This window comes from Saccoglossus kowalevskii, chromosome 14 (assembly GCF_978046115.1).
Source record: "Saccoglossus kowalevskii chromosome 14, keSacKowa6.1, whole genome shotgun sequence".
Lineage (NCBI taxonomy): Eukaryota > Metazoa > Hemichordata > Enteropneusta > Harrimaniidae > Saccoglossus > Saccoglossus kowalevskii.
In genome coordinates, this window is record NC_140654.1 from 13,250,405 (window position 1) to 13,276,310 (window position 25,906).

The 25,906-nt window shown below is 38.2% G+C and overlaps 3 protein-coding genes across 3 annotated transcripts; all 3 read right to left on the reverse strand.

The window, feature by feature from the left end:
* Positions 1-449: 449 nt before the first annotated feature.
* LOC146734468 (uncharacterized) lies at positions 450-926 on the reverse strand. Its single transcript, XM_085507468.1, has one exon. The coding sequence runs from the start codon at positions 924-926 to the stop codon at positions 450-452; it is 477 nt and encodes a 158-aa protein (XP_085363594.1).
* Positions 927-3,616: 2,690 nt separating this feature from the next.
* On the reverse strand, positions 3,617-5,653 carry LOC146734469 (uncharacterized). The gene has a single exon (XM_085507469.1). It carries the CDS (start codon positions 5,651-5,653, stop codon positions 3,617-3,619), a length of 2,037 nt encoding a protein of 678 aa, XP_085363595.1.
* A 7,614-nt stretch (positions 5,654-13,267) lies between these two features.
* LOC100370125 (cytochrome P450 2U1-like) lies at positions 13,268-17,441 on the reverse strand. The gene is made up of 3 exons (XM_006821713.3): positions 17,081-17,441; positions 14,327-15,289; positions 13,268-13,675 (listed from the first exon to the last, which is right to left on the reverse strand). The coding sequence occupies exons 1-3, from the start codon at positions 17,439-17,441 to the stop codon at positions 13,497-13,499; spliced, it is 1,503 nt and encodes a 500-aa protein (XP_006821776.1). The 3' UTR covers positions 13,268-13,496.
* Between the last annotated feature and the right edge of the window lie 8,465 nt (positions 17,442-25,906).

The window sequence follows — 25,906 nt, forward strand, 5'->3', positions numbered from 1 at the left end:
ACAGTTCAGCCAATCCACCCATCAAGATTACACGAGCTCCTTCTTCAACCGCCACGGTCACTCTCCTTGACCTCGAATTATATGTCATCAGTATTTCATCTGGTAGACCTTTTTCTCGAATCGCATCTAAAATCATTTCGATCGAGTTGTAGTAGCCCGGATTCAATTTCAGTTCTCCGTGATCTCTCATATTGGGTGAGGCATCGTAAAAGATCCTATTTTCGTCATGTACGACGTTGTACCACGAATTTGGGTAGTGGATGTCGGCCAATGCTACTTCCCAATCGCCATCTAGCGAAAGCGTTCTCGGTAGTTTGACAGTGTATTTTGTCAATGTGTTGTTCGGGAACACATCGAGCGAGGCATTACTAGGGAGCGTCAAAAAGAAATCCTTTCCAGACATGATGATCTTTTGAAATGAATCGGGTCATCGTGTGTGTGAATGGTATTTATAAACGTTGCAAGTCCCTGATCCAAGAATTAAACGAATCATCATACCCACGCCACTTAACGAAATATTCCACGTGACCTTTACGTTTTCTCTTGCGCAGCACATTCTCCACAATGTACAATGCATCGTCGTCTTTTACTATTTTCTGAAGTTCTTCTTCGTAGAAAGTACCTTCCAACATTTCGCCGTTGTAATCTGAAATTTTGTAAACAGGTGGTTGTGTGTTGAGACGTCCAACAATCGTGAATACCTCTTCGGTCCAATTGGGTAAGTAACCTTTTTTGAAAACGTGTTTGGTTTTACTGATTCTGACTCTGTCACCGAGTTTATAAATCTTCCTCTTCTTCAACCCGTTTTTCTCTGTGTTTAGATCACCGTACAATATGTCTCTGACCTTTTTCTGGTTCGCGTAGGTAACGAGTGAGGGTTTGGTATTTATACTTCTGTGATGGGTATTGTTGTAAGAACGTACCATGTCGTCTAATACAGGTAGATAAGTCAACGTGTTGTTCTTCGTGAAATATCTGAACATTTTTCCCTTGATGGTTCTGTTGTATCTCTCCACAATGCTGGCTTTAGTCTCATTGCCTGTAGTAAAGAACTTAATGTCTTCGCTCTTGAGGTAGTTCTGAAAAAGTCTGTTGGTGAATTCAGTTCCTCTGTCCGTGTGCAAAACGTCAGGGCGACGCCCCTTCCCGAGTATTTTCCGAAATGCCTCGACCAAACTCGCCCCTCTCTTGTCTTTCAGAGGTACGACGAAAGCATATTTTGAAAAAAACATCGATACACGTCAATAAGAACTTGTATCCACTGTTGTATCTGGATATCGAGGAGAGATCGCATAGATCAGCCTCCCACTGCTCGTCCACTTGGAAAACCACCACCCTCCTTCTTTTAAAGGACCGTCTAGAAGGTTTGTGCAGAGTATATGTATCCTGTTTACTCAACCACTTCTTCACGTCCGACTTGGTTATCTTTTTTCCTCTCTTTGTTTTTTTTACGGCAGCATAAAGGGAATTCAAACCCCCGTAACTTCCAGGACTTTGGACATCGTAAAACAGTTCGTCTAGGACGGTGTCCATCTTCTTCGTCATTGTTTACGGGTGTGGTTATTTCACACGCGCAGAGGCAGTGGATACGTTCGATAAACGAAAGCAAAGCAGGACAGCGTGGATCCATCACGACCGACTGAACCAAAGTGAGATCTAGCGGTTGCGACGAGGTTCTATTTAATACGTCACCCACGTGTGTCGAGGATGAATGGGAGTGGAAACCACATGGGGTCCACGTCTCTTCGGAACTCTCCCCTTGAGTGTGTTGGTATGCATGTAAGACCACCGATCTGTATTGCCAACAAGGTCTTGAGGTACATTTGACATTTTCATAACTTCGGCAAATTCTCTCCAACCTGTGGGGGTGAAATTCTTCCTTTTACGCAAGAAATCATTGACTAAATCGATGATGTGCGTGCCTGGTACGGATTGTCCATCAATGATTAATTCACCATTTTCACCCCAGTCGACCCGTTGGTTCTGTTTAACCTTCTGTAGTAGAAGCTTCGCTTTTCTCTGCATGCTCTTGGGAACACTTTGTAAGACTTCGGATGTAATTTGATCTGGCACACCATCTTTGTTGGGTTGAGATTCCTGATCGGCTACAGCATCAGTGTTGGGTAATTGCTGCGTAACGGAGATTGGAATCGGTTCGTTTTTCTTCTCCCGCAACAACAAGTACTTGCGTAGAACCTGTTGGTACAGTTTGACTTTTTCATCTTCAGGCAACTCTTCCATTTGCGTTATGTCGTTCATGTCTCTATCCAGCGAAGTCAATGATTTCACCACAGGTCTCGTCATTTGAGCATTCTGGCTTTGGATGGTAGATAATAGCTCAGCAGGGACTAAAGCCATCTTCTTCACGGATTCCATCTATTTAAGACCTAGTAGGGGAGGGAGTATGCTCGAAATTAAGGGAGCAATCAAGGCGGCCAGGAAACCTCCTTTCTGAACCAGAATTTTTTTCTTTTTCTTGACTGGAGTTTTCTTATTGGACAGTGCTCGGAGATGTTTCACGTACAACGCCAATTTTCTTTTCTGACTAGGTGATAGCTGGACGTTCCCTTTCAACACATTGAGCGAGCATTCACACAGACACTGTATCAAGTCACTAGAGGCTCCATCAATTATCCCCTTTTGTTGTTTCGAGTTGGCCTTGTGCAATACAGAGAGAAAATCAGCGTTCTTTCGCATGCGGGATGACATGGTGAAATGACTGACGATGAAAGACTGTCTTTTTTTTTATACCTTTCTCACATACACTATCGGTACTTGAGATGAAAGTATGTTCGTTCGAATGCGTATTTCCTCAGGGGTGTCTGGCATCAGATCCACGAGGAGGTAACCGTGAGGTTCTTGGGTGGCATCGGTGAATGCCTCCTGAAGAAACTTAATGTTTCCGGGGTACATTTGCTTTGCCAGAACGTTGACTTGTGATGCGTCCCTTGGATTTTTAAACAGGAAAATGTAGTGCGTGTTGAGACTGATGGTTCTCGATTGTCTGCCCTGATGAAAGAGATTTTGCAAAATCAGTATCACGGATAAATTTCGATGGTGAGATCCCTTCGTGAAGAACTGGGCGATTTGTTTATCGTTACCCGATTCTGTCATCAGATCATCTATCACCAACAAGTTTCTTTTAGCCGGGTCGATTATTCTACCAATATCTGGAGGTATCCCTTCGATAAAGCGAATTTGAGGCACTGTCTTCATCATTTCCAAGTAGGCTGGCTGAAACTCGCCGTAGCACCAATAGATAACATCTGGTGGTGGAGATATGACGCTGTCACATTGTTCTAATATCTGTTTGACTAAAAACGTCTTCCCAGACTGCGTGGGACCGCACACGAGAGAGGTAAATGGGTGTTTCAAACTTGCATCCATGACGATATCATAGGACCTCGCTGGTTATTGCGTCTCCTTTTACGTTCTTCAATGTACTTTTTCAACATCCAGTTTAAAACAAAATAAGGTAGTGTACATAAGCCAGAATAGACGAGTGATAGAACCAAGTCCGATTTGGTAGACCCCATGCCAATGTGATTGTTCAAGGTTCAAATGGATGAATGATGGGTAACCGACGATCTAGCTTCTATTTATATATTTTTTGTTTTTAGAAGCCGTATGGGAGGGTACAGTAATCATCTTGTATCACCCGTTTGTCATACACTAAACTGTACGTTTTAACTTCTTCTCTATTGAATATTCTATCTCCCTTGCGTGTTATTTTTCGAGGGTCTTTGACGTGTAGAGGACCGCTTGTTCTCCGAACAAGTCGATTCATGGAGTCAAAATTAATTTCCAGTTGATTTCTGTAATTGAGGGTGAACCCTCTCACTTTACACACCGTTTGGTTCCCACTTTTGTCCGGTTTGTGTAGTCGGTACGCGTAATTCTTCGGTCCTCCCGATACGAAATGTGTGATGTAATTATCCATCGGAGTTATTTCTCTCGTCAAATCTCCGAGATAATCACCTGTCGGTGGATCCCATTCTCCAGCTCGTTGGATGTAAATGATGGAATCTGTGTCAAAGTACAAGACTCTACTACCTAATTTCTCCAGAACACTGTAGAGTTTAAGTCGGGCATAGCTTGTCGTCATGGCAGCCAGTACAACGTTCGTATTGGGTGCTTCGGTAATGTTGTCTTCTTTATCGCAGTGCTGGACAAGAACCATTTCGTCAGAGACAAAAGAAAGATCTGTGACGTCCTTTGTATTATCCATCAACATTTCCAACAGTTTGGCGGGCGTTTCTACATACGTGCTCTGTCCAAAGTTTGATCTCTGTCCCAGCTTTCCCCAGAACGAGTTGAGATTTAGCTTGGCGAGAGCTCTGAGACCTGGATTGGTGGTTATCTTGCTTCTGTCCAAGACGATACCTTCTCTTTCGCGGTACCTTTGGATGTACATGGTTCGGTCTTCCTCGGTGCGACACCACTCTGGAAAACCGGAAGACTCTTGTTTAATTTTCAGAAACATGTTGATGTAATCGGTGAACAGCCCTCCTTCTCCAGTTTCAGGGTTGTATGTTGCCGACTCATCATAATGCCAAACTTCGTATACCTTGGTGATGCGATATCCTACTTCTTCAGCCTTTTCCAATTCTGGAGTGCACCAAACACCCGTCAGCTGACGTTCATTGACACCATGGTGACATTCGTCTTGATTCATGGTTTCCGCGCATTTGGAACAGAGTGGGAACATCAGTTTGTTGTTCACCCTGAAAGGTAGAACTGGTATATACAATCTCCTCGGAGGTAAAACGTCGCACTTGATAATACCGAAATAGTCTGTGGGTTTGGCGATAAAGTCTTTAGTTACGACTGTCGGGTGGCCAACTGGATATCGCGAGGTCTTATTGATGTACGGGTAGAGGCTGCAAAAATCAACATATTCTATCTTTTCGCCTTCCTTGACCTCGTAATACAGACTCAGGGCGTTGGTACGACCCCCGAGAAAAGCCTCCCTACCTCTGATAGGATTTGAGATATCTAAGCTTCCGACAAACCTCTCGACTTTGTGATTGTTCTTCATCAGGTTTTTGAAATCGCATTCCCACATGGTGACTAGCGAGTATCCTTTCGATTTCAACCACTCTTCCCTCGCCAGTAGTCTTTCGTAGAGGGATGTCATACTGAGTTCATTCTTGCGATTCGTCTCATTCCTTCTGGGAAAACACTTTGGACAACCGTGGAAGTAACAACCGTAGTACTCATACAAGGTTTCGGTAGAAGCATCATATCCGTCTACGTAATAAGGTCCAATTTTCATCTCCCTTCTGGAATTACGAACATGTTGAATATGCGTGTTATTGACGTGTGCCTCGTATTCCATCCATCTTATAGCATCTGCAGATTGATTCTGGGCGCTGAGGTACCCTTTCTCAGGCACAACCCCGATTGTGTCAGGAGTCAGGAAATGCTTTCGAAATATGACGTTGCACACGGAAGCGATCGTGATGCAATGGCTGAAGGGGTTAACTTTGGTGAGATCCATCATCATCGATCTAAATGCCAAACAACACTCCTCGAGTATGCGCACGTCGCTCCGACAGTACTTGAGCAGTTCTTTACGTAAATCATAAACGGAATTCTTTTCTACTTCTCCATTGTACCATGTGTAGAATGTCTTTCTAGCCACCTCCTTCATACCATCTGGGTCAAAATAACGAGCCCCGGGTATCGGTCCTCTCTAATTGTCTCCAGTGGATCTCGGAAACAGGTGAGGAAAAAAACCCTTGTGTAACTCGTCTATGCCGAAGGTCTTAGGAAGTTTAGATAGAGCCATGGGCAGGAAATTCAAGCTATCAATGAATTTGATATCTGCACGACGGATGTATAGTTGCATGACTTTCGAACCATTCATGATGACTTCGGGTAGTATCTTGTGATCGTGACAGTATTTCAGAATCATAATTCCATCATACCCCTTTGAATTATGCGCGATGAAAATCATCCCATTATGCTCTTTTTCTAATGCCCACTCGCAGAAATCTTCCAAGGTACGTGAACCATTGAACACTTTCTCCGTATTCGGTGGAATTCGCGCTACGCACAGATCTGGAATATGAGTGCAATGTTCGTCGGTCGTGCATTCAAAATCGTAAAAGACGTAGTTACCATGGCTGTCAGAGTTATCCTCCTCAAATTCTTCCATCGAATCGTCAGATTCTTGGTTCTTTTTTCTATCGGTGAGTGGTTGAATGTAACACAGGTGGTCGTATGTCTGAAAAGACTTGCAGGTTTTGCAGTAAACTTCGTTACATTTGTGAGACCCTTCACGATATTTGAGGAGTTTGTGACATTTTTCGCAACGTTGAACTGACTGGCAAAGAGTTTTTTTCCCATTAACTGACTTTTGATGCCTTTCGAAACATTCTTCGTTCTTGAAAAATCTGTGACAATTTCCGCATTTTTGCCATCGTGTAATCACGCAGTCCAGTTGATTTCCACAACTCAAACATCCCGTCGGACACACGTGATCGTAACGGTTGGAATAAGACTTGTCACACCTAGTGCAATAGTAGCCCTTTCCCAGAAAACCAGTCATTTTTGTGATGACGTTGTAGTGTTTATCTTTCAGAAACAGATATATGTCTTTGGAATCTTCTGCGGCATCGCCCACAAAGATGATGGAGTCAAAATGATCGTGCGACAATACATGTATTCTGAAATCGGGTAACACGCTCTGGAATTTTTTAATCTCCTCGATGCCACATGGTCCCTGTTCGACTCTGGCCTTCCGTAAAAGTTCTCTAGCTCGGACGGTTTGCATAGAGTAGTTTGCCGTTTTTTTCCTCTTTATAGAATTCCACACCGATGGTGGATTTTCCTCTTTTGTGGTATGTGCCATGGCGACCACGATCGCTCTGGCGCAACACATCTGGTCATCGGAAACGATTTCAATGACAGATTTGGATTTTCTCAACCTGTCTGCGATCTTTGTATCAAACTGTCGCTTCCTCCCACGTGTTTTGCCGGCACCAAGAGGCATTTCAACAGATACTGTCCTGATGGTGATGTTTTCCTCAAGGGATATATCTTGGTAAGATTGTAGAATCCTCTCCACTTTTGACATCACCTTGTCAACATTCATGTCCTCAACCGGTATAAATGGTAACCAAATTTCGTTGTTCAAGTTGGGTACGTTTATGGAAATGCGAATTTGGTCACGTCCGTCAAGGTCAGAGGTGACCAGCTCGAGCAGTTGATGAAAAGTAGCGTGTAATACGCTATGCACTTCATCAAACGTATTGGCATTTGGATGCGAAACTTTTACAACCCAGTCCGTTCCACTCACCTTAAACTTTTTGACAAAACGTTTTCTCTTACTGACAAGATTGAAATTAATCTTGTCGGTGATATTCTCGTCACTATCATCTGTGTCAGTATCACTGTAATAAAATTTCAAATTAAATAAATAAATACACAAATATATGAATAAATAATCAAATAAACAAACAAACAAACAAATATATAAATAAACAAATAAATAAATAAACAAATAAATAAATAAACATACCTTACATAGTCTTTACGACCCCCACGTTGATATCCCGAGGTAGATGGATGGTTAACAGGCCCTATTGGACTCGGAGGGTGGGAAGGCGTGTTCGTTTCTCCATATATAGAGTACAAATTTTTCTTAGCGGACTTGGGTGTTGCAAATCCAGTACTTGTAGAACTATAAAAACAACAACAACAACAACAACAAAGATTAAAGACGAAAAAACAAATTTCAACTTACCTCACATGTTTTTTGTTTTTTTTTGTTTTTGTTTTTTGTATACTTACGTTACATGTGAGCAGGAACCAGATTTAATAAGACATTTCAACTTCTGATTGAAATCTGGAGTATCTATACTGCTGGCTGGAGACCATGAACTATGTATAAATAAATAAATAAATAAATAAATAAATAAATAAATAAACAAACAAACAAACAAACAAACAAACAAACAAACAAACAAACAAATAAATAAATAAATAAATAACTTACGAAACACTATCTTTCGTAGGTGATTTCTCAGATGCGTCGTCTTCACTGAAAAAATAAGAGTTATATTATTGTTATTATTCATATTGTTTACTAAATCTTCACACGCATATCGAACGAGTTATTTATATAATATCGAATACACACCTGCTTATAAAACCATATTCATGTTCTAGGTCTGACAAAGTTTTAAGCTGTGAATTGCTTTCCCTGTAAATTCAAAAAGTTAAAAAACATGTTTTATCCTGTTTTATTTTTTCCTCAGGTAAAATTTGAAATAAATAAATAAATAAATAAATAAATAAATAAATAAATAAATAAATAAATAAATAAATAAATCACCCTTCATCTGAATTGTCGCTTTCTTCTGTTTGTCTGAAAATGACAAGAGTTTTGAATCAGCTACAACTTTGTGGTCAGTTCAAAAAAAAAAAACTTACTCAGATATAGAGGGCGTGCATTCATGCTCCGATTAAAAACAAAAGATTTTGAACGAGCTAAGGTTGGAAAATAACGTTGCTACCGGTATGTTCAAACATGTTGGCGGGTAACGCTATACATTATGTTGACCTTCATGACAAAATAAAAGGTCAAGTCTAGTGAAAAGACACCCTAACTAATTGGGAAAATACCGCACATAATCATTGTTTTAAAGCTGAGGGGTATGCTCGATGAATGAGTCCAAGCAAGTCTTGATTCGCTGTGTCAAGGCATTCTTTGCGAATGACCGCGGTATGACATCATTTGAAAATATTGTAGTTTTCGTTTTTAGTAAACAAGTCTTCATTAATTATACATTTTCTACCTACTCAGACTTTCTATTTTCTGTGCCAATTTATAACAATGTCTCTCATAGCATAAAAAGATAAGTATTCTTTAAAGACGTAAAGACTCATGGTAGAAGCTTTCCCCTGGTTTCAACTGACAGTTTTTCACATATCCCGAATTATTAGGTAGTGTTTACAACATGAAAACAAAAAGTAAACAATGAATTCCCTACCTTATATTATCTGTGGACGCCATTTCATTCCGTGTAACGAGTGTGGCTCGATTAAAAATACTGGCTAAGCTATGAAGTCACTGGGATAATACACTCCAACGATTTGTGTTTTGATATCAGATCTGACACCCTGAAATGCCCTAGATAACAGACATTCATAAACCCCCACCCCCTGGATTCAGGAACAGATGTGAATTTGTTTATTTTACTATAAACATCTTTGTGTCTGTGTGGTCAGTTTGTGCACAGTTACAAACTAGTAACCGTGGTTTGTGTGATAAAAATGGATTATGACGACATAGGTCTGACATTCATCGCTCAACACTATAGCGAACTCGACTTTGATTTCCCCCCTGGATTCATGAATTGTTTTGAACGGAAGAAACCTGTTTATTTTACCATAAACATGTGTGTGAGTGTGTGATGAATCTATAAATATATTTGACTTGGTTGGGAAAAATGCTGACATGATGTAAACATCCGGGGTAACAGAAAGGGAATTTTTTTAACACGCGACGATAGTATTGCGAATCATTTTATCACTGACGAGCGTACTCGCAACATGGCTTCGAACCAGCTCAGCACCTACCTCAATGAATTCTCAGGCAGTCTCCTACAGGACGCGACTGCTGGAATGTCCACTCCTGGAATGTCCACTCCAGTTACAGCACAGCCCGATGTTTCTGAAAATTCAACTCGCCGTATTAATCGACGCAAAGTCACGAATGCAGGAATGTCCACTCCTGGAATGTCCACTCCAGTTACAACACAGCCCGATGTTTCTGAAAATTCAACTCGCCGTATTAAACGACGCAAAGTCACGAATGCACTAGCTATAAGTGGCACAATGCGTCCGTCACCAGCTCCACCGAGAGGTGAGACAGACATTTTTACATATTTGCTTTGCCCAGTCAAGCAATTGTTTGTCACAGTGAATACTTTTCGCGGACAAACTAATGTTCACATTCGCGAGCACTATAATGGTCACCCAACAAAACGTGGTGTATCCTTACGGGCGAACCAGTTCAGAATATTGAATGATATTATCCCGCAAATCAACCGGGCTATCAGGTATGTTAGTTTTCATTTAAAAATCCAAATATTCGTTGCTCATTTCCCGACTTCTAATGCATAGAACATTTTATGTATTAAAACGATAAAACCGTGAATTTAAAACCCACTGAATATGCCTGAAATGGTAAATCAGAGAAATAGTCATTTACAGTTTGTTTTTTGTTTTGTTTTTTTCACAGCCAGCAGTCTGAGGAAACCACTGGATAAACTTGTTTCCAAAAAACTCATCGCTGAATTCATTTGTAGACACGTACGTAGCATCATCCAAACTAATTGTCTCGGATGTGAAATAGACCACCCGTCACAACGTCAACATTGGTGTCTATCCTATGGATTCGTCGATAAAAATAGCCGGATCGATGAAATCCGGTTTTTTATTGACCAAGCTTTATCTGAGATTGATATTGGTAAAATTTCCATGTGTTATGACGCATTTCAACGCATTTACCCAGATTTGGTTGGAAAATTTTCCAAGCGTTATACACGTATTCTGTTTCAAAGGTATAAATCTAACCCTGAACTGTGTTTAGATTCCTGTGAAATTACGCTATCAACTCGTGAAATGGATTCCCAACTCCTTGACATTATACAACAACATATATAGAATAATAAGAATGTCAATCATTCTCCGTAGTACAGTGAAAGACACTCGGTGAGTTTTCTACTGATCCCTAACCCTATTTGTTGCGCAGATGACGAGGGGAAACCTGTGAACTCCGTAGCCGACTCTTTTACGCGTGATAGACATTTGAATGACCTTTATGTGAACAGATATATCGAAAACGTGACCGGACTCAACCTCCCTATTTATGACAAATATTTTTTCCCACGCAGTTTTACTAGATGACTTATGCTTTTGAAATTTCACATGTATATATATATATCGATTTCATATTATTTTTTTTCTTTTTATCACAGATGAGCGATTCTGATTAGAAAAAAGTGTGTATTGACTTTTCGATGTTTTTCGTTTTTCTCTTGTTTTTATTATAATCGAATATTTCTTATATTACTGTTTTTAATCCATTCTTTTTGTTTATTTACTCAAACAAGAAACAAAACAAAACAAAAACAAATTGTATACTTTCTATATACTCAATTTCAATTACTCAGTTTTTAATCCATTCTTTTTGATTATTTACTTAAACAAAAAAAAACAAAAACAAAATGTATACTTTCTATATACTCAATTTCAATTACTCAGTTTTTAATCCATTCTTTTTGATTATTTACTTAAACAAAAAAAACAAAAAACAAAAACAAAACAAAAACAAAATGTATACTTTCTATATACTCAATTTCAATTACTCAGTTTTTAATCCATTCTTTTTGATTATTTACTTAAACAAAAAAAACAAAAAACAAAAACAAAACAAAAACAAAATGTATACTTTCTATATACTCAATTTCAATTACTCAGTTTTTAATCCATTCTTTTTGATTATTTACTCATTAGTAGATTTCCCTTCTTTGTGTAATAAACTCTGTTAGTTTTCAAAATGATGTGTATTTATTAGTGTGTGTGTGTGTGTGCGTGTGTGTGAGCGCCCTCTACGAAACATTCTGAAAAATCTTTCGTCCACGCCTGTCCAATTAAAAAATAATTAAAAATAATTAAAAATAATTAAAAAATAATTAAAAAAATGATGGTAATTTATGCAAATGTATTCACGATGACCTCGACACGACCTCGTATTCACATCAATTTTATGTATGCAAATGTATTCACAATATCCCATTGTGACGTCATCCTCATTCAAATGAACCCCTTTACGGCCATATCCTCATTTATGCTAATTTATGCACGAATTCCCATTGTGACGTCATTATTTATGCTCATCTATGCATATTCACAATATCCCATTGTGACGTCATCCTCATTCAAATGAACCCCTTTACGGCCATGGTCCTCATTTATGCTAATTTATGCACGAAATCCTATTGTGACGTCATCATTTATGCTAATATATGCTCCCACCTCAGATACATTATGGGGACGACCATGAGGGCGCTGTTCATCATCACTTCCAACTATGAACAGCGCCCTCATGGTCGTACCTATAATGTAACTTAAACTACTGACGTACATCCGGGGCTCAAATCCATTCATACACGACCGAAATCCGGAATGCAGAAATGCTTTATTAGTGTTCACGTTATATATTTACAACTCTCGGCTTTACCGCAAATTTTAATTCTTGATTACACACGTGTTTGGCCACAAAATTTCGTTTGTTACATCATAAACCCCAGGGTCTGTGGTTACATAGACCATTCACGATGTGTGAACATTTGCATAAAGTCGTAAGCCGATCCGATAAATATGACTTACAACATAACAGACGAAATTTGAAAGAATTAGACAAATTTTTAACTTTTTTTTTTAAATTCTTTATTAAAAATTGACACAATTCATTTCAACATCCTGTGTAACGGTGAGTTTATTCACATGGGAATTTTACTTTTCCGGCCCTCGAATCTAACTAGGTTTTCAAAAATGTCTTCACTAATCTCCAGGTAATCTTTATAAATCAGTACCATGATATTCGTAATTTGTCGAAAATAGGTGGGTTTTCGTCTCGTGTAACAGTGAAATATGCAGGTTTGCTTGATCTCTCGTCTGATGCATTGCCTGTAGAGACGCCAACGTAATTTGCGCTCAGTAGTTTAAAATACAAAGATACGGAACTCACGATCTTGCGTTCATACCAGCAATTCTTACAAGAGACGTAAATATGGCAGCCACTGGATAAGGCATACAATGACACTGACTCGTAGAGGGCAGTGTTTTGACTGACCGTATATTCATGTCTTCTGTGTACTTTTTCATTCGCGCAGTAAAATGCCATAAAAACATACATTCATATAAATTTGTTGAAACATGGGATTAATTTTCTTTTATCCCTATGCCAGAGTTGGAACACGGAACTACAAATTTCGTGTTTTATAGTTCCGAGGTTGGAGCCACCGGCATATTTCGAGTTCAACAATGTATACAAGTCAATATAGTAACCATGAAACACATTGCCAGCCAACCTAATTTAGAATAAAACGAACTTAAAATTAGTTGGCCGTGTCTTCCACATTCAGTTTAGGACGCCAATGTATTTACAAGATCGTCATATTTAAAACCATTTACGCCGGCGTAACATGTTCTCATCTGTTTTTACGCCGACCATGGATCTTTCATTTTTAGCTCCATGCGCCGACGTAACTATTACGTAATGCCGGTGCTTATACACTCCTTCAAGGGGCGTAAAGGGACACGAAAATAGATGTGAACACGGTAAGTATTACACGTCCGAGGATCAACTCATGCATTACATTGGTACATAGCTCACACATTTTGCGCACTATTCAAATGACAATAAAAAAAATCAGAAATGTTGATGACATCTATTTCATATTTATCTAGCCAAGATATCAGTGTTTTACGACGCACACCTCGTACGGTTTTGGAAAAACTGTTATTCCCACTATCCTTTCCGTGGTTGGCGGTTCCATGCCTTCGGGAATACTAAACTCATGGTGTTGTAACAGTGTTGTCAAAATCAGAAACAATTCCATTTCGGCAAGTTGTCTGCCAACGCAAGCACGACGACCTGGAAAAAAAACGGACAAATTTAATTTAATAGTGGGTAATTCCGATGAATAGGTTAGAAACGGATACGCAACATTAAGTTTAGCCACAGACTACAGAGATTGGTTTAGCCTGACATGTAGGCGCTCTCCGGCCGAACGGCATCATTGGAGCACCGCGGTAGGGCGCAACGCACGCGACCTCGTCAGGCTACACTGTGTTAAAATCAGGTAATTTGTAGTAACATATTTGAGATCGTGACAGTTACGTTCTCAATATTTGCTCACATCCTTTTACACACATGCAGTCTCCAAAATAAAAGAAAATTTATCAAAAACTGTAGTACATGTATTTTAATAGGCATGATTGTTAATTACTAGTAGACTATTTTTTAGTTTATTTTTATTACTAGTGAGAAATAAAGACAAAGATTAGTTGTTTAAACAGCATGATTACATGTACAACGCCGGGAATTGGACCTCATTTCATATACGGTAAGTATACTAGTAGTATCTTTGGAATGATGTAAAAATTCAGTTGTGCACCCACAATCCCTAGAACTGGTAGATCTTATGACACTGGGAACAATCGATCCATGAGACGAAAAATGTCAAATTAAATTATGAATAATTGCGATAATGACGTCACTATAATTCAATAATTAAGTACTCACCGAGACTAAATGAAACGATTTTATCTGAATTCACGACTTTTCCATTGTGAAGAAATCGTTCAGGCATAAACGCATCAGGTTCAACCCATACTTCAGGATCCATGTGAGCCGACCATAAATTAGGGATAACCATTGTATGTTTGGGAATTAAATAACCACCAACTGTGACGTCATCAGTTGTTGTGTGAAACACTGCCAAGGGCGCAATACAACTGATACGATTGACTTCAAGTATAACTGCCTCCGTGTAAGGTAGCTTGTGTTTATCGGCCATTGATACATCACGGTCTTGTCCTACTTCATCTATTATTTCATCGCGTACTTTCTTTTGTATATCGGGATGCAATACTAAGTATAATATCGCCCATCGCAGTGTCGTTGCCGTGGTTTCAGTGCCCGCCAGGAATAGATCAATAATGGTCCGGACAAGGTTTGTGCTGTTCATTGATGTTGGCTGTTCCTTCAATTCGTCGCGCGTCATCTCAGCTAAATAAACATCTACAAAATCTTTCGGTTCAGAGCTCAAATCAAAGTGTTCGATGTGTTCATCAATATCAGGCTGAATCCACTGCTTGATTTCATTCGTTCTCCAGTGAATTTTTTCCAGGATATTATTCCATGGAATAAGTCGCAGTATTGGCAGATACTTGGTCATTGCGGCTATACCGGACAGTTTAAAAAAGTCAGCCACCATCGTTAAAAGTCTTTGGAAACGTTGATCATTGTATCGATATCTTTTTCCAAACACCATAGAACAGATGATATTATACGTTGCATTTGAAAGATGGATGGATAGATCTATTGGCATTCCACTGTGTATGTTGATCGCATCCGTCATGTGACGAACTTCTTTTAATATACTTCCTTCCAGAACCGATTTTCCCATTCCGAAGTGCTTCAAAGTCTTCAGAGTGAATCGACGTAGATGTCTACCATTCTCGTCGTGTTGTGCATTTATTATTCCTGTGGAAACACATTGCAGTTTTACCGATTATTGTTAAACATAAGCTGCGTTCGCGCACAGCTACTTAGCACGGGCTAAGAAAACGTATGTGAACACTTAGTACGGACTCAGAAACAGTATAGGAAATAAATCTGACGCGGTATAAACCCTTAGCTCGGGCTAACGAAGTGTGTGCGAAAGCTTAGCTCTAGATTGGAAAATTTACTAATATATTCATAACTATTTCGATATACCATTTTCCGACATGACAATAAAATGAGCACATTCAGACATATTATTCCGCACAAAATAGTACTTTCTGTTATTCTGTAATCTGCATTTTCTGAATTTGCATTGTTATTGTTTTATAACCATATAACTAACATGTATACCTTCCTGGTTACTGTTAATCATAGTTAAACCGGACCAGTCCCACTAAACACCGCCCGGTGCCTACCGGTACTTTCCGGGACCTACCATTTTAGCTTCATTGTTCAGCGTAGACAACGTGCTCCCGTGAATTAAATCAGTTTGGGATTTGATTGTTGCATTGTTTTGTGGAACATATAGTATGATGTTTGCAGTTTTCTAATTCTTATGATTTACTTATTTTATTTGTTAAGTTACGTGTTTGATGTGAAGTTGGAGCCTCAATACCAGTGTAGCGATGGCTGAAGAAACAACCTTGACTGGCGAAGATGCAGCAGGAAGTGTACATATTTGTTATAAATAAAAAAAATCAGTGTTAAGATAAGAATTGTAAAATGTTGTAGAATCTCAGAGTGGAGAATCTAACAATCATTTTCCTGGTATTTTCATAGCTAATTTTTGATCTTTTTTCTTGTACATTGTAATTGTTTACTCCCGTGTGCACTCCGTCGGCCAATATAAGATAGCAGTGATCAAATGAATTTGAACGTTATTTCTATGGACATTGGATCAGATACTTGGTGTCTTTCGCGATTACCAAAACTTTTAAGAAACTGTTAGCAAATAAATAAGAAATTAAAAAAAAAAAAAAAAAATCCAAACTAGAACCTTGTTTTAATCAGATTGACGGTTGTCAGGCCACTTTAACCTAAATAACAGCTTTCTTTTTTTTAATAGAAACAAAATTTAAGGTAAAACGAGCATGACATGACTATAAATAGGGAATATATTCATGGGCATTTACAGGTAAAAATGTACGTAGACTAAGCCATGGTTTGTTTGAGTATAAGCTCCAAGTATGTTTCATTATGACCAAACATAAACAAAATCAACACAAAAATACAGTCTTTTGGGCTTTTTCAGATTTCTTCAGTATACTAGCATGGAGGTAAAAGTCTTTTACCTCCACCTCCATGATACTAGTACTGCAACACAAATAATTTTAGCTAGCATGTTGTTTTAACCATGTTTTAGCTAATTTAGCTATTGTCGTCGTTGTGGTTGTGGGAGGGGCTTCTTTAGTCTACAATCAAACATGAATCAAACAAGCTGCGACTGAAGTAATCGTCAACAATTGGCATACGATTAGTAGTATGACACCCATAGTTGAAAATTGCAAATTTCGATCGCCTAACAATGAAATGTGCGCGTTTACTGGACCTCTCGTCAGAGGTGTTGCCCGTAGCGACATTATGGTCGCCTTTGTTCTATGTTCATTATATAATCGAAATGGGGGGGGGTGCATTGAAAGTTGTCTGCAACTGAAGGTCAGCTACAGTAATCACTACAACACTAAAATATTCATTAGAACTATAGTTTACAAAATAGGGTGGAGATTTGTGTAACAGTCAAAGAAATTGAAATGAAATGCAGTCATTTACCTTTTCCTTCACTTACGATCGCACCAGGAGTAAAGGTAGGACGTCCACTGAAGTAGTCTGCTTTCCTCACCAGTGCCTCTCTGAGTGCGTTCTGGCCGTTCAACACCACTGCTAATCGTTGGCCAATTTTGATACTAAATACATCATCATACTGTTTCGACAATTTCGTGAGGACTTTATATGGTTTGTCCCGTGACAACGAAGGCAGCGAACCAACCAATGGCCAACCATACGGTCCCGGTGGAAACTTGTTAGGACGGCTCCAACTCAAGTACAACAGGTAGACTATCAGTGATGCAACGGTACAGAGTAGCGCGTTTGTAAGAAAATGTGAATGGTTTTCTTCTGCAGCAGGCTCCATAGTTAAAGATAGACAGTACGCGTATAATACTGTTTTAATGGTTATGGGATTACTCGGGCGCTGTCACGAGCATGCGCATTGATTACAACTTTCACGTGACCTCGTGATAGCCAATGTCCATGGACTCTTTTACCTCCATGGAATGAGTGAAAACAACAAAATCACCTTATTAGGCCCATTGTTGAATCGTAAGTTACGTAACAGTTTTCGACACAAAGCAGGGTTTTATCTATTGATGCATGGAGATAATTGATGTGAATACTAGTAGAGCTTTTTCAAAGCGGGGGAGTCGTCACCTGCGCATGCGTCAGATAGCCATTGCGTGTCATTGTTTACAGACAAGCGTCTACCCACGAGCCTTGGCGTTTTTAGCGTGTGTTGTTATCGTCGTTTGGGACTCAATTCCCGCGCCTGCGCAGGTGACGACCCTCCCGCTTTAACTCAATGGTGATCTAAAACACTGAACGACGACCATTAACAATAAAACTGTATGATCGCGACCCTTCTGCTACCATTACCATCAAAATCTTACCTTTGTTTGCCCTTTGATGTACTACGTAGTGAACTTATAGTGACCGCCACAACTACGATGTAAATGTGAAACAGTATTATGTTTGCACCACTTATATTTCGTTTGTATGGCATCCATAGCAGAATGTGCGCATTGCAGAGTGCACGTGTCCTGGCAGACTACATATGCATATTTACATATGCATGTTTTGCCAACAAAGCTCTGTAACTATGAAGTTACAGCTCAGACCAGTAATATTACTAGTCTGAGGTTACAGCAACCTTAAAGCGTGGTGGTCGTCGCGCAGCGCGTGTTCGAATCTCCTGTAAATAAAAAAATGTATTTTACACGCGTTGTATACGTCGCTATGAGTCCCATATCGAACAGGACGCGGCGCGACGACTGCCGTCCTTTAAAGTTATGTTTTACACGGGATAGTATGCATCTCGCATTGATTATATTCATAATGTGAATAGAGGAACTGTGGTGTATTGTATTATCGTTGTATATCTGTACAACCATGGTACAACTATGTATTATTAATTCACTCAGTTGCGAAAATCTTTCAGATTTTGTTGGGTTGCATCCTGGTAGTACGTGATATCACTGAACCTCACGGCGTGTATTAGTTGGCGATAGTTAATGTGCTCTGACTGGCCATGGAGGGAACCATGAACTGATGGATTCACTCGGACGCATACTACGCCCGACACAATGCCGTACCACGATTACTAAATATTTGTCTTCAGAAACGCAAGGACTCCATGTTTCTGCTCGGACTCGGAGATGATTTTTTTAATTTCGACTCTAGCTAGATATAGCGTTTTCAAAGGCATGGTGGTCGAAGGGAAAACATGACCCATATAAGCTAAGCCAAAAAAAAGTGAAATTCCAAATTATGTAATTACACTGTTGTCGCTCCATGGTCAAAACTCAGACTAGTAATACAACCCAATTACTAGTCTGAGGTCAGAAGCAGCTAACGAACGCATTACATAATTCTGTGTATTGTTTTAGGACACGTCTTCACATTCAGTTGTCTACGATTACATTTGAAGACATTCTAAATGTTGAGAGTATGTTGTTAGATGTTAGTTTTTACATCCCACTTCTTCATTTAAACAGTGCCTTCCGCTATAATCGAAAGTCTGTCCATTGTTTTTTGTCGCCACCACTTCCCACAACCTTTTATGGATATTGCCCCCCATTGAAAATATCTGTTAACCAACAGTTTCTTTTATTTTTGCGATGAAGCTAAAATAAGTAACAATACAATTAACATTTTAAGCGAAAGTTAAATAAGTTTATATACCCATGTAACTACACATCACTGGTGGTGTACCCATTACATAACATAAATGTTATGTTATGTTATGTTCCATTGCATGGATAAATATAGCTAGTAATATATTATGAATGGTTTGGTTATTTTCGAAACCTGTTCAGTTATAATGAAGGTGAAATTGATGTGGACCCTTTTTACGAAGAGGTTAAACAGTTTGTGGACAATTTTAACTTTCAAGAAAGTGACCAGGATTGTAACCATATTAATTGTGACGAACTTGTGAGCGAAATTACACTCGAGGAAGTTAACAAAGTAATTCATGACATGAAAAAGGGGTAAAGCTACAGGGTATGATGGCATTCCAGCAGAATTGATTAAAAAAATGTCCCACCAAATTTACAGTTTTACTAGTTAAATTATTTAATAAGTTATAGTCTGCTGGTTACTTTCCGAGTGATTGGGTATTGGGGTTGATTGTACCGCTACAAAAAAAGGGTGACATTCAAAATGTTAATAACTATAGGGGAATTACATTATTATCACTGCTGGGTAAAGTATTTGCTTCTATAATTTATACCAGATTGAACAAATGGGTCGAAAGAAATTGCCCTTGAACGAAAATCAAGCTAGATTTCGTAAGTCGTATAGCACGCTAGATAATATGTTTATATTAGACACCATCATAAATAGATATTTCACTCTTAAGAGCAGACTTTATTGTGTGTTTGTCGATTTTGAAAAAGCGTTCGACCATATTAATTATTATACGTTAATCTTTAAATTGCTAAAAAATGGTCTTCATGGTCGCTTTTTCAAAATTGTACAGTCTATGTATAGCAATATAAAGTCTCGTGTACGAAGCCCAAAAGGGGTGACGGAAACGTTTAAATGTCTTTGTGGGGTTCAACAAGGCTCTATTTTGTTACCTCTTCTGTTTGCTTTGTTTATAAACGACCTTGATGATTATTTAGAGCACAGACATTCAGGTGTATATGTTGGTTTACTTAAATTGTTTTACTTACTATTTGCTGACGATTTAATATTATTTAGTTTGAATGCAGTTGGTTTACAAAGACTGCTGAACGGTTTATCAGAGTATTCAGGCAAATGGAAACTTAAAGTCAATATTAGTAAAACAAAAATTGTAGTTTTTAGAAATGCCGGCAAATTAAGGCATTATGAGAAATGGCACTACAATGGTGAACAACTTCCGGTTGTGCATCATTTTTGTTACCTGGGTATTACTTTTTCGAATAATGGTCGCTGGTTTATATCCCAAAAAGTGATTGCCGAGCAGGCGAGTAAAGCAATATTTGCTTTAAAAAAGATACTAGCAAAATACAGTGATATTGATGTACAAATGTATTTAAAGATTGTTGACTGTAAAATTTTACCAATATTGATGTATGGCAGTGAAGTTTGGGGTTTTGACAAAGGGGTAAATATTGAGGAAACACATCGCAAGTTTTGTAAATTTATTTTAAATTTGCTTACAGTCACAGCAAATCCTGTAATTTATAGAGAATTAGGCAGACTACCACTAATTCATTTGCGTTACATACGTATTATTAAATTTTGGTTGAAAATTTTAAAAATGCAAACACAGCGTTATGTTTACCAATGTTACCTTTTCCAGTATAAAGAAGCGGAAAACAACCGTAAATGTTGGGCTTTCCAAGTCAAAGAACTACTATTTTCGCACGGTTTTGGTTTTGTTTGGTTAAACCAAGGCGTGGAAGATAACTGTTCATTTTTGTCTCTATTCACCCAAAGAGTTCATGATATGTACAAACAAACTTGGTTTACAGATCTCAACAATTATCCTAAACTCGATAAATACAGAGATTTTAAGATTGATTTTGGATGTGAAAAATATTTGCATTTAATAAAAGACAACAAGTTACGTTCTGCGCTATGTCAGCTTAGAACATCATCCCACAACCTTCGGATTGAATCTGATCGTAAACTAAACATACCGAGGAATATGAGAATCTGTAAATTATGTAATTTAGTGTTGGTTGAGGATGAATACCATTTTTGCCTGGTATGTCCACGTTATGTGAATCTTAGAAAAAAATATTTACCTATATTTTATCTGTCAAATCAGACTTACGAAAAATTTCTTCGTTTAATGCAGTTTGACAACTTATCTGTACTTCAAATTTCAAAATTTGTATTCTACGCTTCTAAACACAGAGACAATCTGCTTAACCAGTTGTGACTAGTAGATTCAACAATTATTTAAAGGAATCCCTCTGTATGTATTTTTCTATTTTTTTTTTATTTATTGTACCATAGGCCTGAGGCTATTGTACTGAATAAAATTCATATCATATCATAATATATTATAATAATAAAGACAAAACACAGTACTTGTTTCGCCGAACATGCCGTGGATACATATAGCTAGTAATATATTACAATACTAAAAACAAAACACAGTACTTGTTTCGCCAAACATGCCGTGGATCCATATAGCTAGTAATATATTAAAATAATAAAGACAAAACACAGTACTTGTTTCGCCGAACATGCCGTGGATACATATAGCTAGTAATATATTAAAATGATAAAGACAAAACACAGCACTTGTTTCGCCGAACATGCCGTGGATACATATAGCTAGTAATATATTAAAATAATAAAGACAAAACACAGTACTTGTTTCGCCGAACATGCCGTGGATACATATAGCTAGTAATATATTAAAATAATAAAGACAAAACACAGTACTTGTTTCGCCAAACATGCCGTGGACAAATATAGCTAGTAATATATTAAAATAATAAAGACAAAACACAGCACTTGTTTCGCCGAACATGCCGTGGATACATATAGCTAGTAATATATTAAAATAATAAAGACAAAACACAGTACTTGTTTCGCCCAACATGCCGTGGATACATATAGCTAGTAATATATTAAAATAATAAAGACAAAACACAGTACTTGTTTCGCCCAACATGCCGTGGATACATGATCCTTGGTACATCGTGGCCATTTCAGGATGTAAACTCGTTCTTACATTTAACTAAATACAACATTAGTATATTAAGCCCATTTTATATGATATTTCAATCGTGTGCATGCGACAAAAAACTTAATATATTGTCAAATATTTTGATTTCAATTATTTCCATGGGATAGTAAATTTAGTATTTTTTGGCAAATTTGTAATTCATTATCAGTATCAGTGTGTTTAAATTTTCGCGGATTAACATTATGGCATTTTACGTCTGTCAAATAACGGCCAAATAAATACGTGGAATCATTAAATACTAAGGACCTGGCGTAGAATTGGAAATTACTCCAAATGTCCAAAATGTCCAATTCGGGAACAGGATAATAGTATATTTGGTTATTGATGAAATAGTAGGGCGCCACCAGACAAATACAACATTTGGCTTCGCAAGTGCGTCGTGTTTCTCTCATGATTGTGCACAAAGGAAGCCGCTCATCCCGCCATTGGATGGCCGGCACATCGTGTATGTGATGTGTACAAATGACGTGGAGATGATCCGCGGAACATCGTGACCAATAATAAAATGATTGGTTGTCCAACTGTGGGCGTGTCTTTTATTTCTGTGCTAAATGTGCAACACCAAAGTCACGCCATTTATTTTTCATGGTTGTTCGAATAATCGTCTGCACCAGTATCGCGAGTTCTAAGTTTGGTTTACTGTGTTGGCCGCTCGACACTCTTTCTCGGCACGGAAGCCCTCCCGGGGAGGAAATCTACTCACCACGCCACCTCTCCTTTCCGGAAACATGCTTTCCAATACGAGACTGATTTCTCTATAAGTTCGGCCATTTAAAATCATATTCTGGACAAGATTTTTATCAATTGAATGATCGGCTTCCATTGCTGCTCCAACTCATTCAAAAAATGGCAGCGCAAAAACCGCGCAAATTCACTTTACAGTGGTTTTCACACCGACACCAGTTAATTCCGTTACCCAATGGCTGAAGCAATTTCACATCGTTAGACACGCCCCAAAACAGATGACGAGATTTGACAGGATCGGCCAATGCGCATGCGTATAAAACAGCTGGTACTAATATCCTAATATCCCAATTTCCTAATAACTTATTTTGCACTCGTACAATGCAAACTACATATTGGATTAGGTTGGTTGGCCATCAAGTACCATCCTATGGCACCCAATTCATATATCACCAATACCATAGTACAGAGTTATGTTAACAACGAGTCAAAATAAGGCTAATATACTAAATTTGTATTTAATTAATTGCAAGGATGAGATTACATTGTGAAATGGCCACGATGTACCACGCATCATACATATAGCTAGTTTACCTCGAAAGCCACTTACCGCTAAGCTACTAGTAATATATATTAAAATAATAAAGACAAAACACAGTACTTGTTTCGCCGAACATGCCGTGGATAAATATAGCTAGTAATATATTACAATAATAAAGACAAAACACAGTACTTGTTTCGCCGAACATGCCGTGGATAAATATAGCTAGTAATATATTACAATAATAAAGACAAAACACAGTACTTGTTTCGCCGAACATGCCGTGGATACATATAGCTAGTATATATTTATATACAAGCCGGTAGGCTGGTTGGCGATCCGCTCCGCTCAAAAACAAGCAACATGTTTTTGGTTGTTTCCATAGTATGACATAAACGTGAAGCTAACGTCGGTTTATAACTAAATGGGCCCATATACGAAGTTTGCAAAAACATTCAGTATTTAGAAGTCACTTAGTTTATTACTAGGACGTATTCTTCGTTTACATCATTTATTATTTACATCCGTTTTGCGATAGTATTTTCTAGAATGAAGGCAGCATTTACAGTTCTTTCAAAGTTCAAAGTTGTGTTGGGATTACGTTGATACAGTGTAACAATGTCGGCGCCGGCGATCTCCTACCAGTGCGAAACGTAGCCAAAATAAAAAGCATGGTCATTTGAACACTGCTATTACAAAACCACAGTAAGCTGGCATCGCTGTCGCTGGGTGTATATGATAGAGGGAAGTTGTGCAACCAAATTTGCCGAGTTCGCAGTTTTTCGCCGATAAAAAAATAACTATTAGGCAAAAACTCACCGTACGGGCATTACAATCACCGTTTTCAATCAAATTTGCGTCATCAAACTTAGATAAAATGGAGATCAAACAATTTTCTAATAATTCAATTCCATTTCGTGATTTAAGATTACCATAGAGTGTTGCATTTTGAGGAGGTATATAAACATTACAATAGAGGATATCTTTATCAAAGCCAAACAATTCTTTCTGGAAAAGGAAAAATAAGCAATCATGTAGGTCAGTTTTGATACATTTTACATGGTGAATCAAACTATTTCTATATAATTAGCGTTAATACACCTCCAGAAAATCGACCAAATACTGACCTTCGCGGTCTAATAAGATTGTACACTTTAAACCAATGAAAAAATTAGAGAACTGGTCGACATATTCAGCCCAGGTTTCTGTTAAAGAAATAACATCATATGATAGAAAGTTTATAAATTCGGGAGACTGACGTTTATATTTTAATCCTCTGATATTCCATGAAATAAAGTTTATTGTCGTCGGGATTGGCCGGATTCCTATTCGGCAATATTGTCGACCAGCAAAATTTCTCCAGTGTTCAAGGGTTGTTGTTTGTGTTGAAGACGTGTTCGAGGGCGAGTACTAGATGGTCGTTAGTCTTCTTTTCTTTGGATCTGATTTGATGACCGCGTTTTATCAGAATCCTGAACAATAAACAATTTACCTCTTTTAAAATATCCCTTTTCCCCATCAGACTTCAATTTTCTCAGTATTTTATTTTGGCGCCTTGTCAAATCATTCCCAATTCCAAATCCCCGCTCTTTTAGCACTGGGCGGCCAGTAAGTGCAAGTAACTTATCATCGGAATGGTGAAATTTCACAATAATTGGACGTGTACGGCCCTGAATCGGAGTGTTCGGCACTCTATGTGCACGGACAGTATCCCGTTTAACCCAATGGCATACTTTTCCAGTGATATGTTCATTTAATAGATTTAATACTTTGACCTTACAGTCTTCGAACGACTCGCCGTGTGCTTCAGTGATCCCATACAGTTTTACATTATCTCTTCGAGAGAATGACGTCTGTCTATCAGCATCGTCATCTAAAATATCTATACGTTTGATTATTTTGTCCAGCTTTTCGTTTATCACTGTACAGTCAAGATCTTGAATATTACGATTTTCGTAAATTTCTTCAACTTCATCCTTCAATATGTTCACAGACGTTTCCAATTTAGACACCCGGTCATCTAAACGTAAATTCCTAGATATGGGCAAGGTGTAAAATGTAATCAGCTATTTTATTCGTCCGTAATTTGTACAACGATATTATTTTTTGTAAGCGTACAAAGCATTTTCCAAATTAAATGACGTAATTCGTACACAATTTCAAATTATCAAAAAAAAAATGATAAAAATGTAAAATGTAAATAAAAATTTGCTTTGTCTGTAAAGTGTAAAAACCTATTTTTTACTGTAAATGGAACTTTCATTTTATTTCCTGTAAAAACGTAAAGTGCCGTTTTTATTTCATGTAACCTGTGCCAGCTGCCCCCCTACCCCTCCCCAACCATGTTGAACGCTGTCTTGTACACAAGCATTACTGGGGGTCGATGTTCATCATATTCAACTAT

Coding starts and splice junctions, on each gene's coding strand:
- LOC146734468 (XM_085507468.1), bottom strand. CDS start 926: ATGGTACGTTCTTACAACAATACCCATCACAGAAGTATAAATACCAAA.
- LOC146734469 (XM_085507469.1), bottom strand. CDS start 5,653: ATGAAGGAGGTGGCTAGAAAGACATTCTACACATGGTACAATGGAGAA.
- LOC100370125 (XM_006821713.3), bottom strand. CDS start 17,441: ATGGAGCCTGCTGCAGAAGAAAACCATTCACATTTTCTTACAAACGCG. Junction 15,290..17,080: donor GATCGTAAGTGAAGGAAAAG/GTAAATGACTGC, acceptor GTGTTTCCACAG/GAATAATAAATGCACAACAC. Junction 13,676..14,326: donor AATCGTTTCATTTAGTCTCG/GTGAGTACTTAA, acceptor TTTTTTTTCCAG/GTCGTCGTGCTTGCGTTGGC.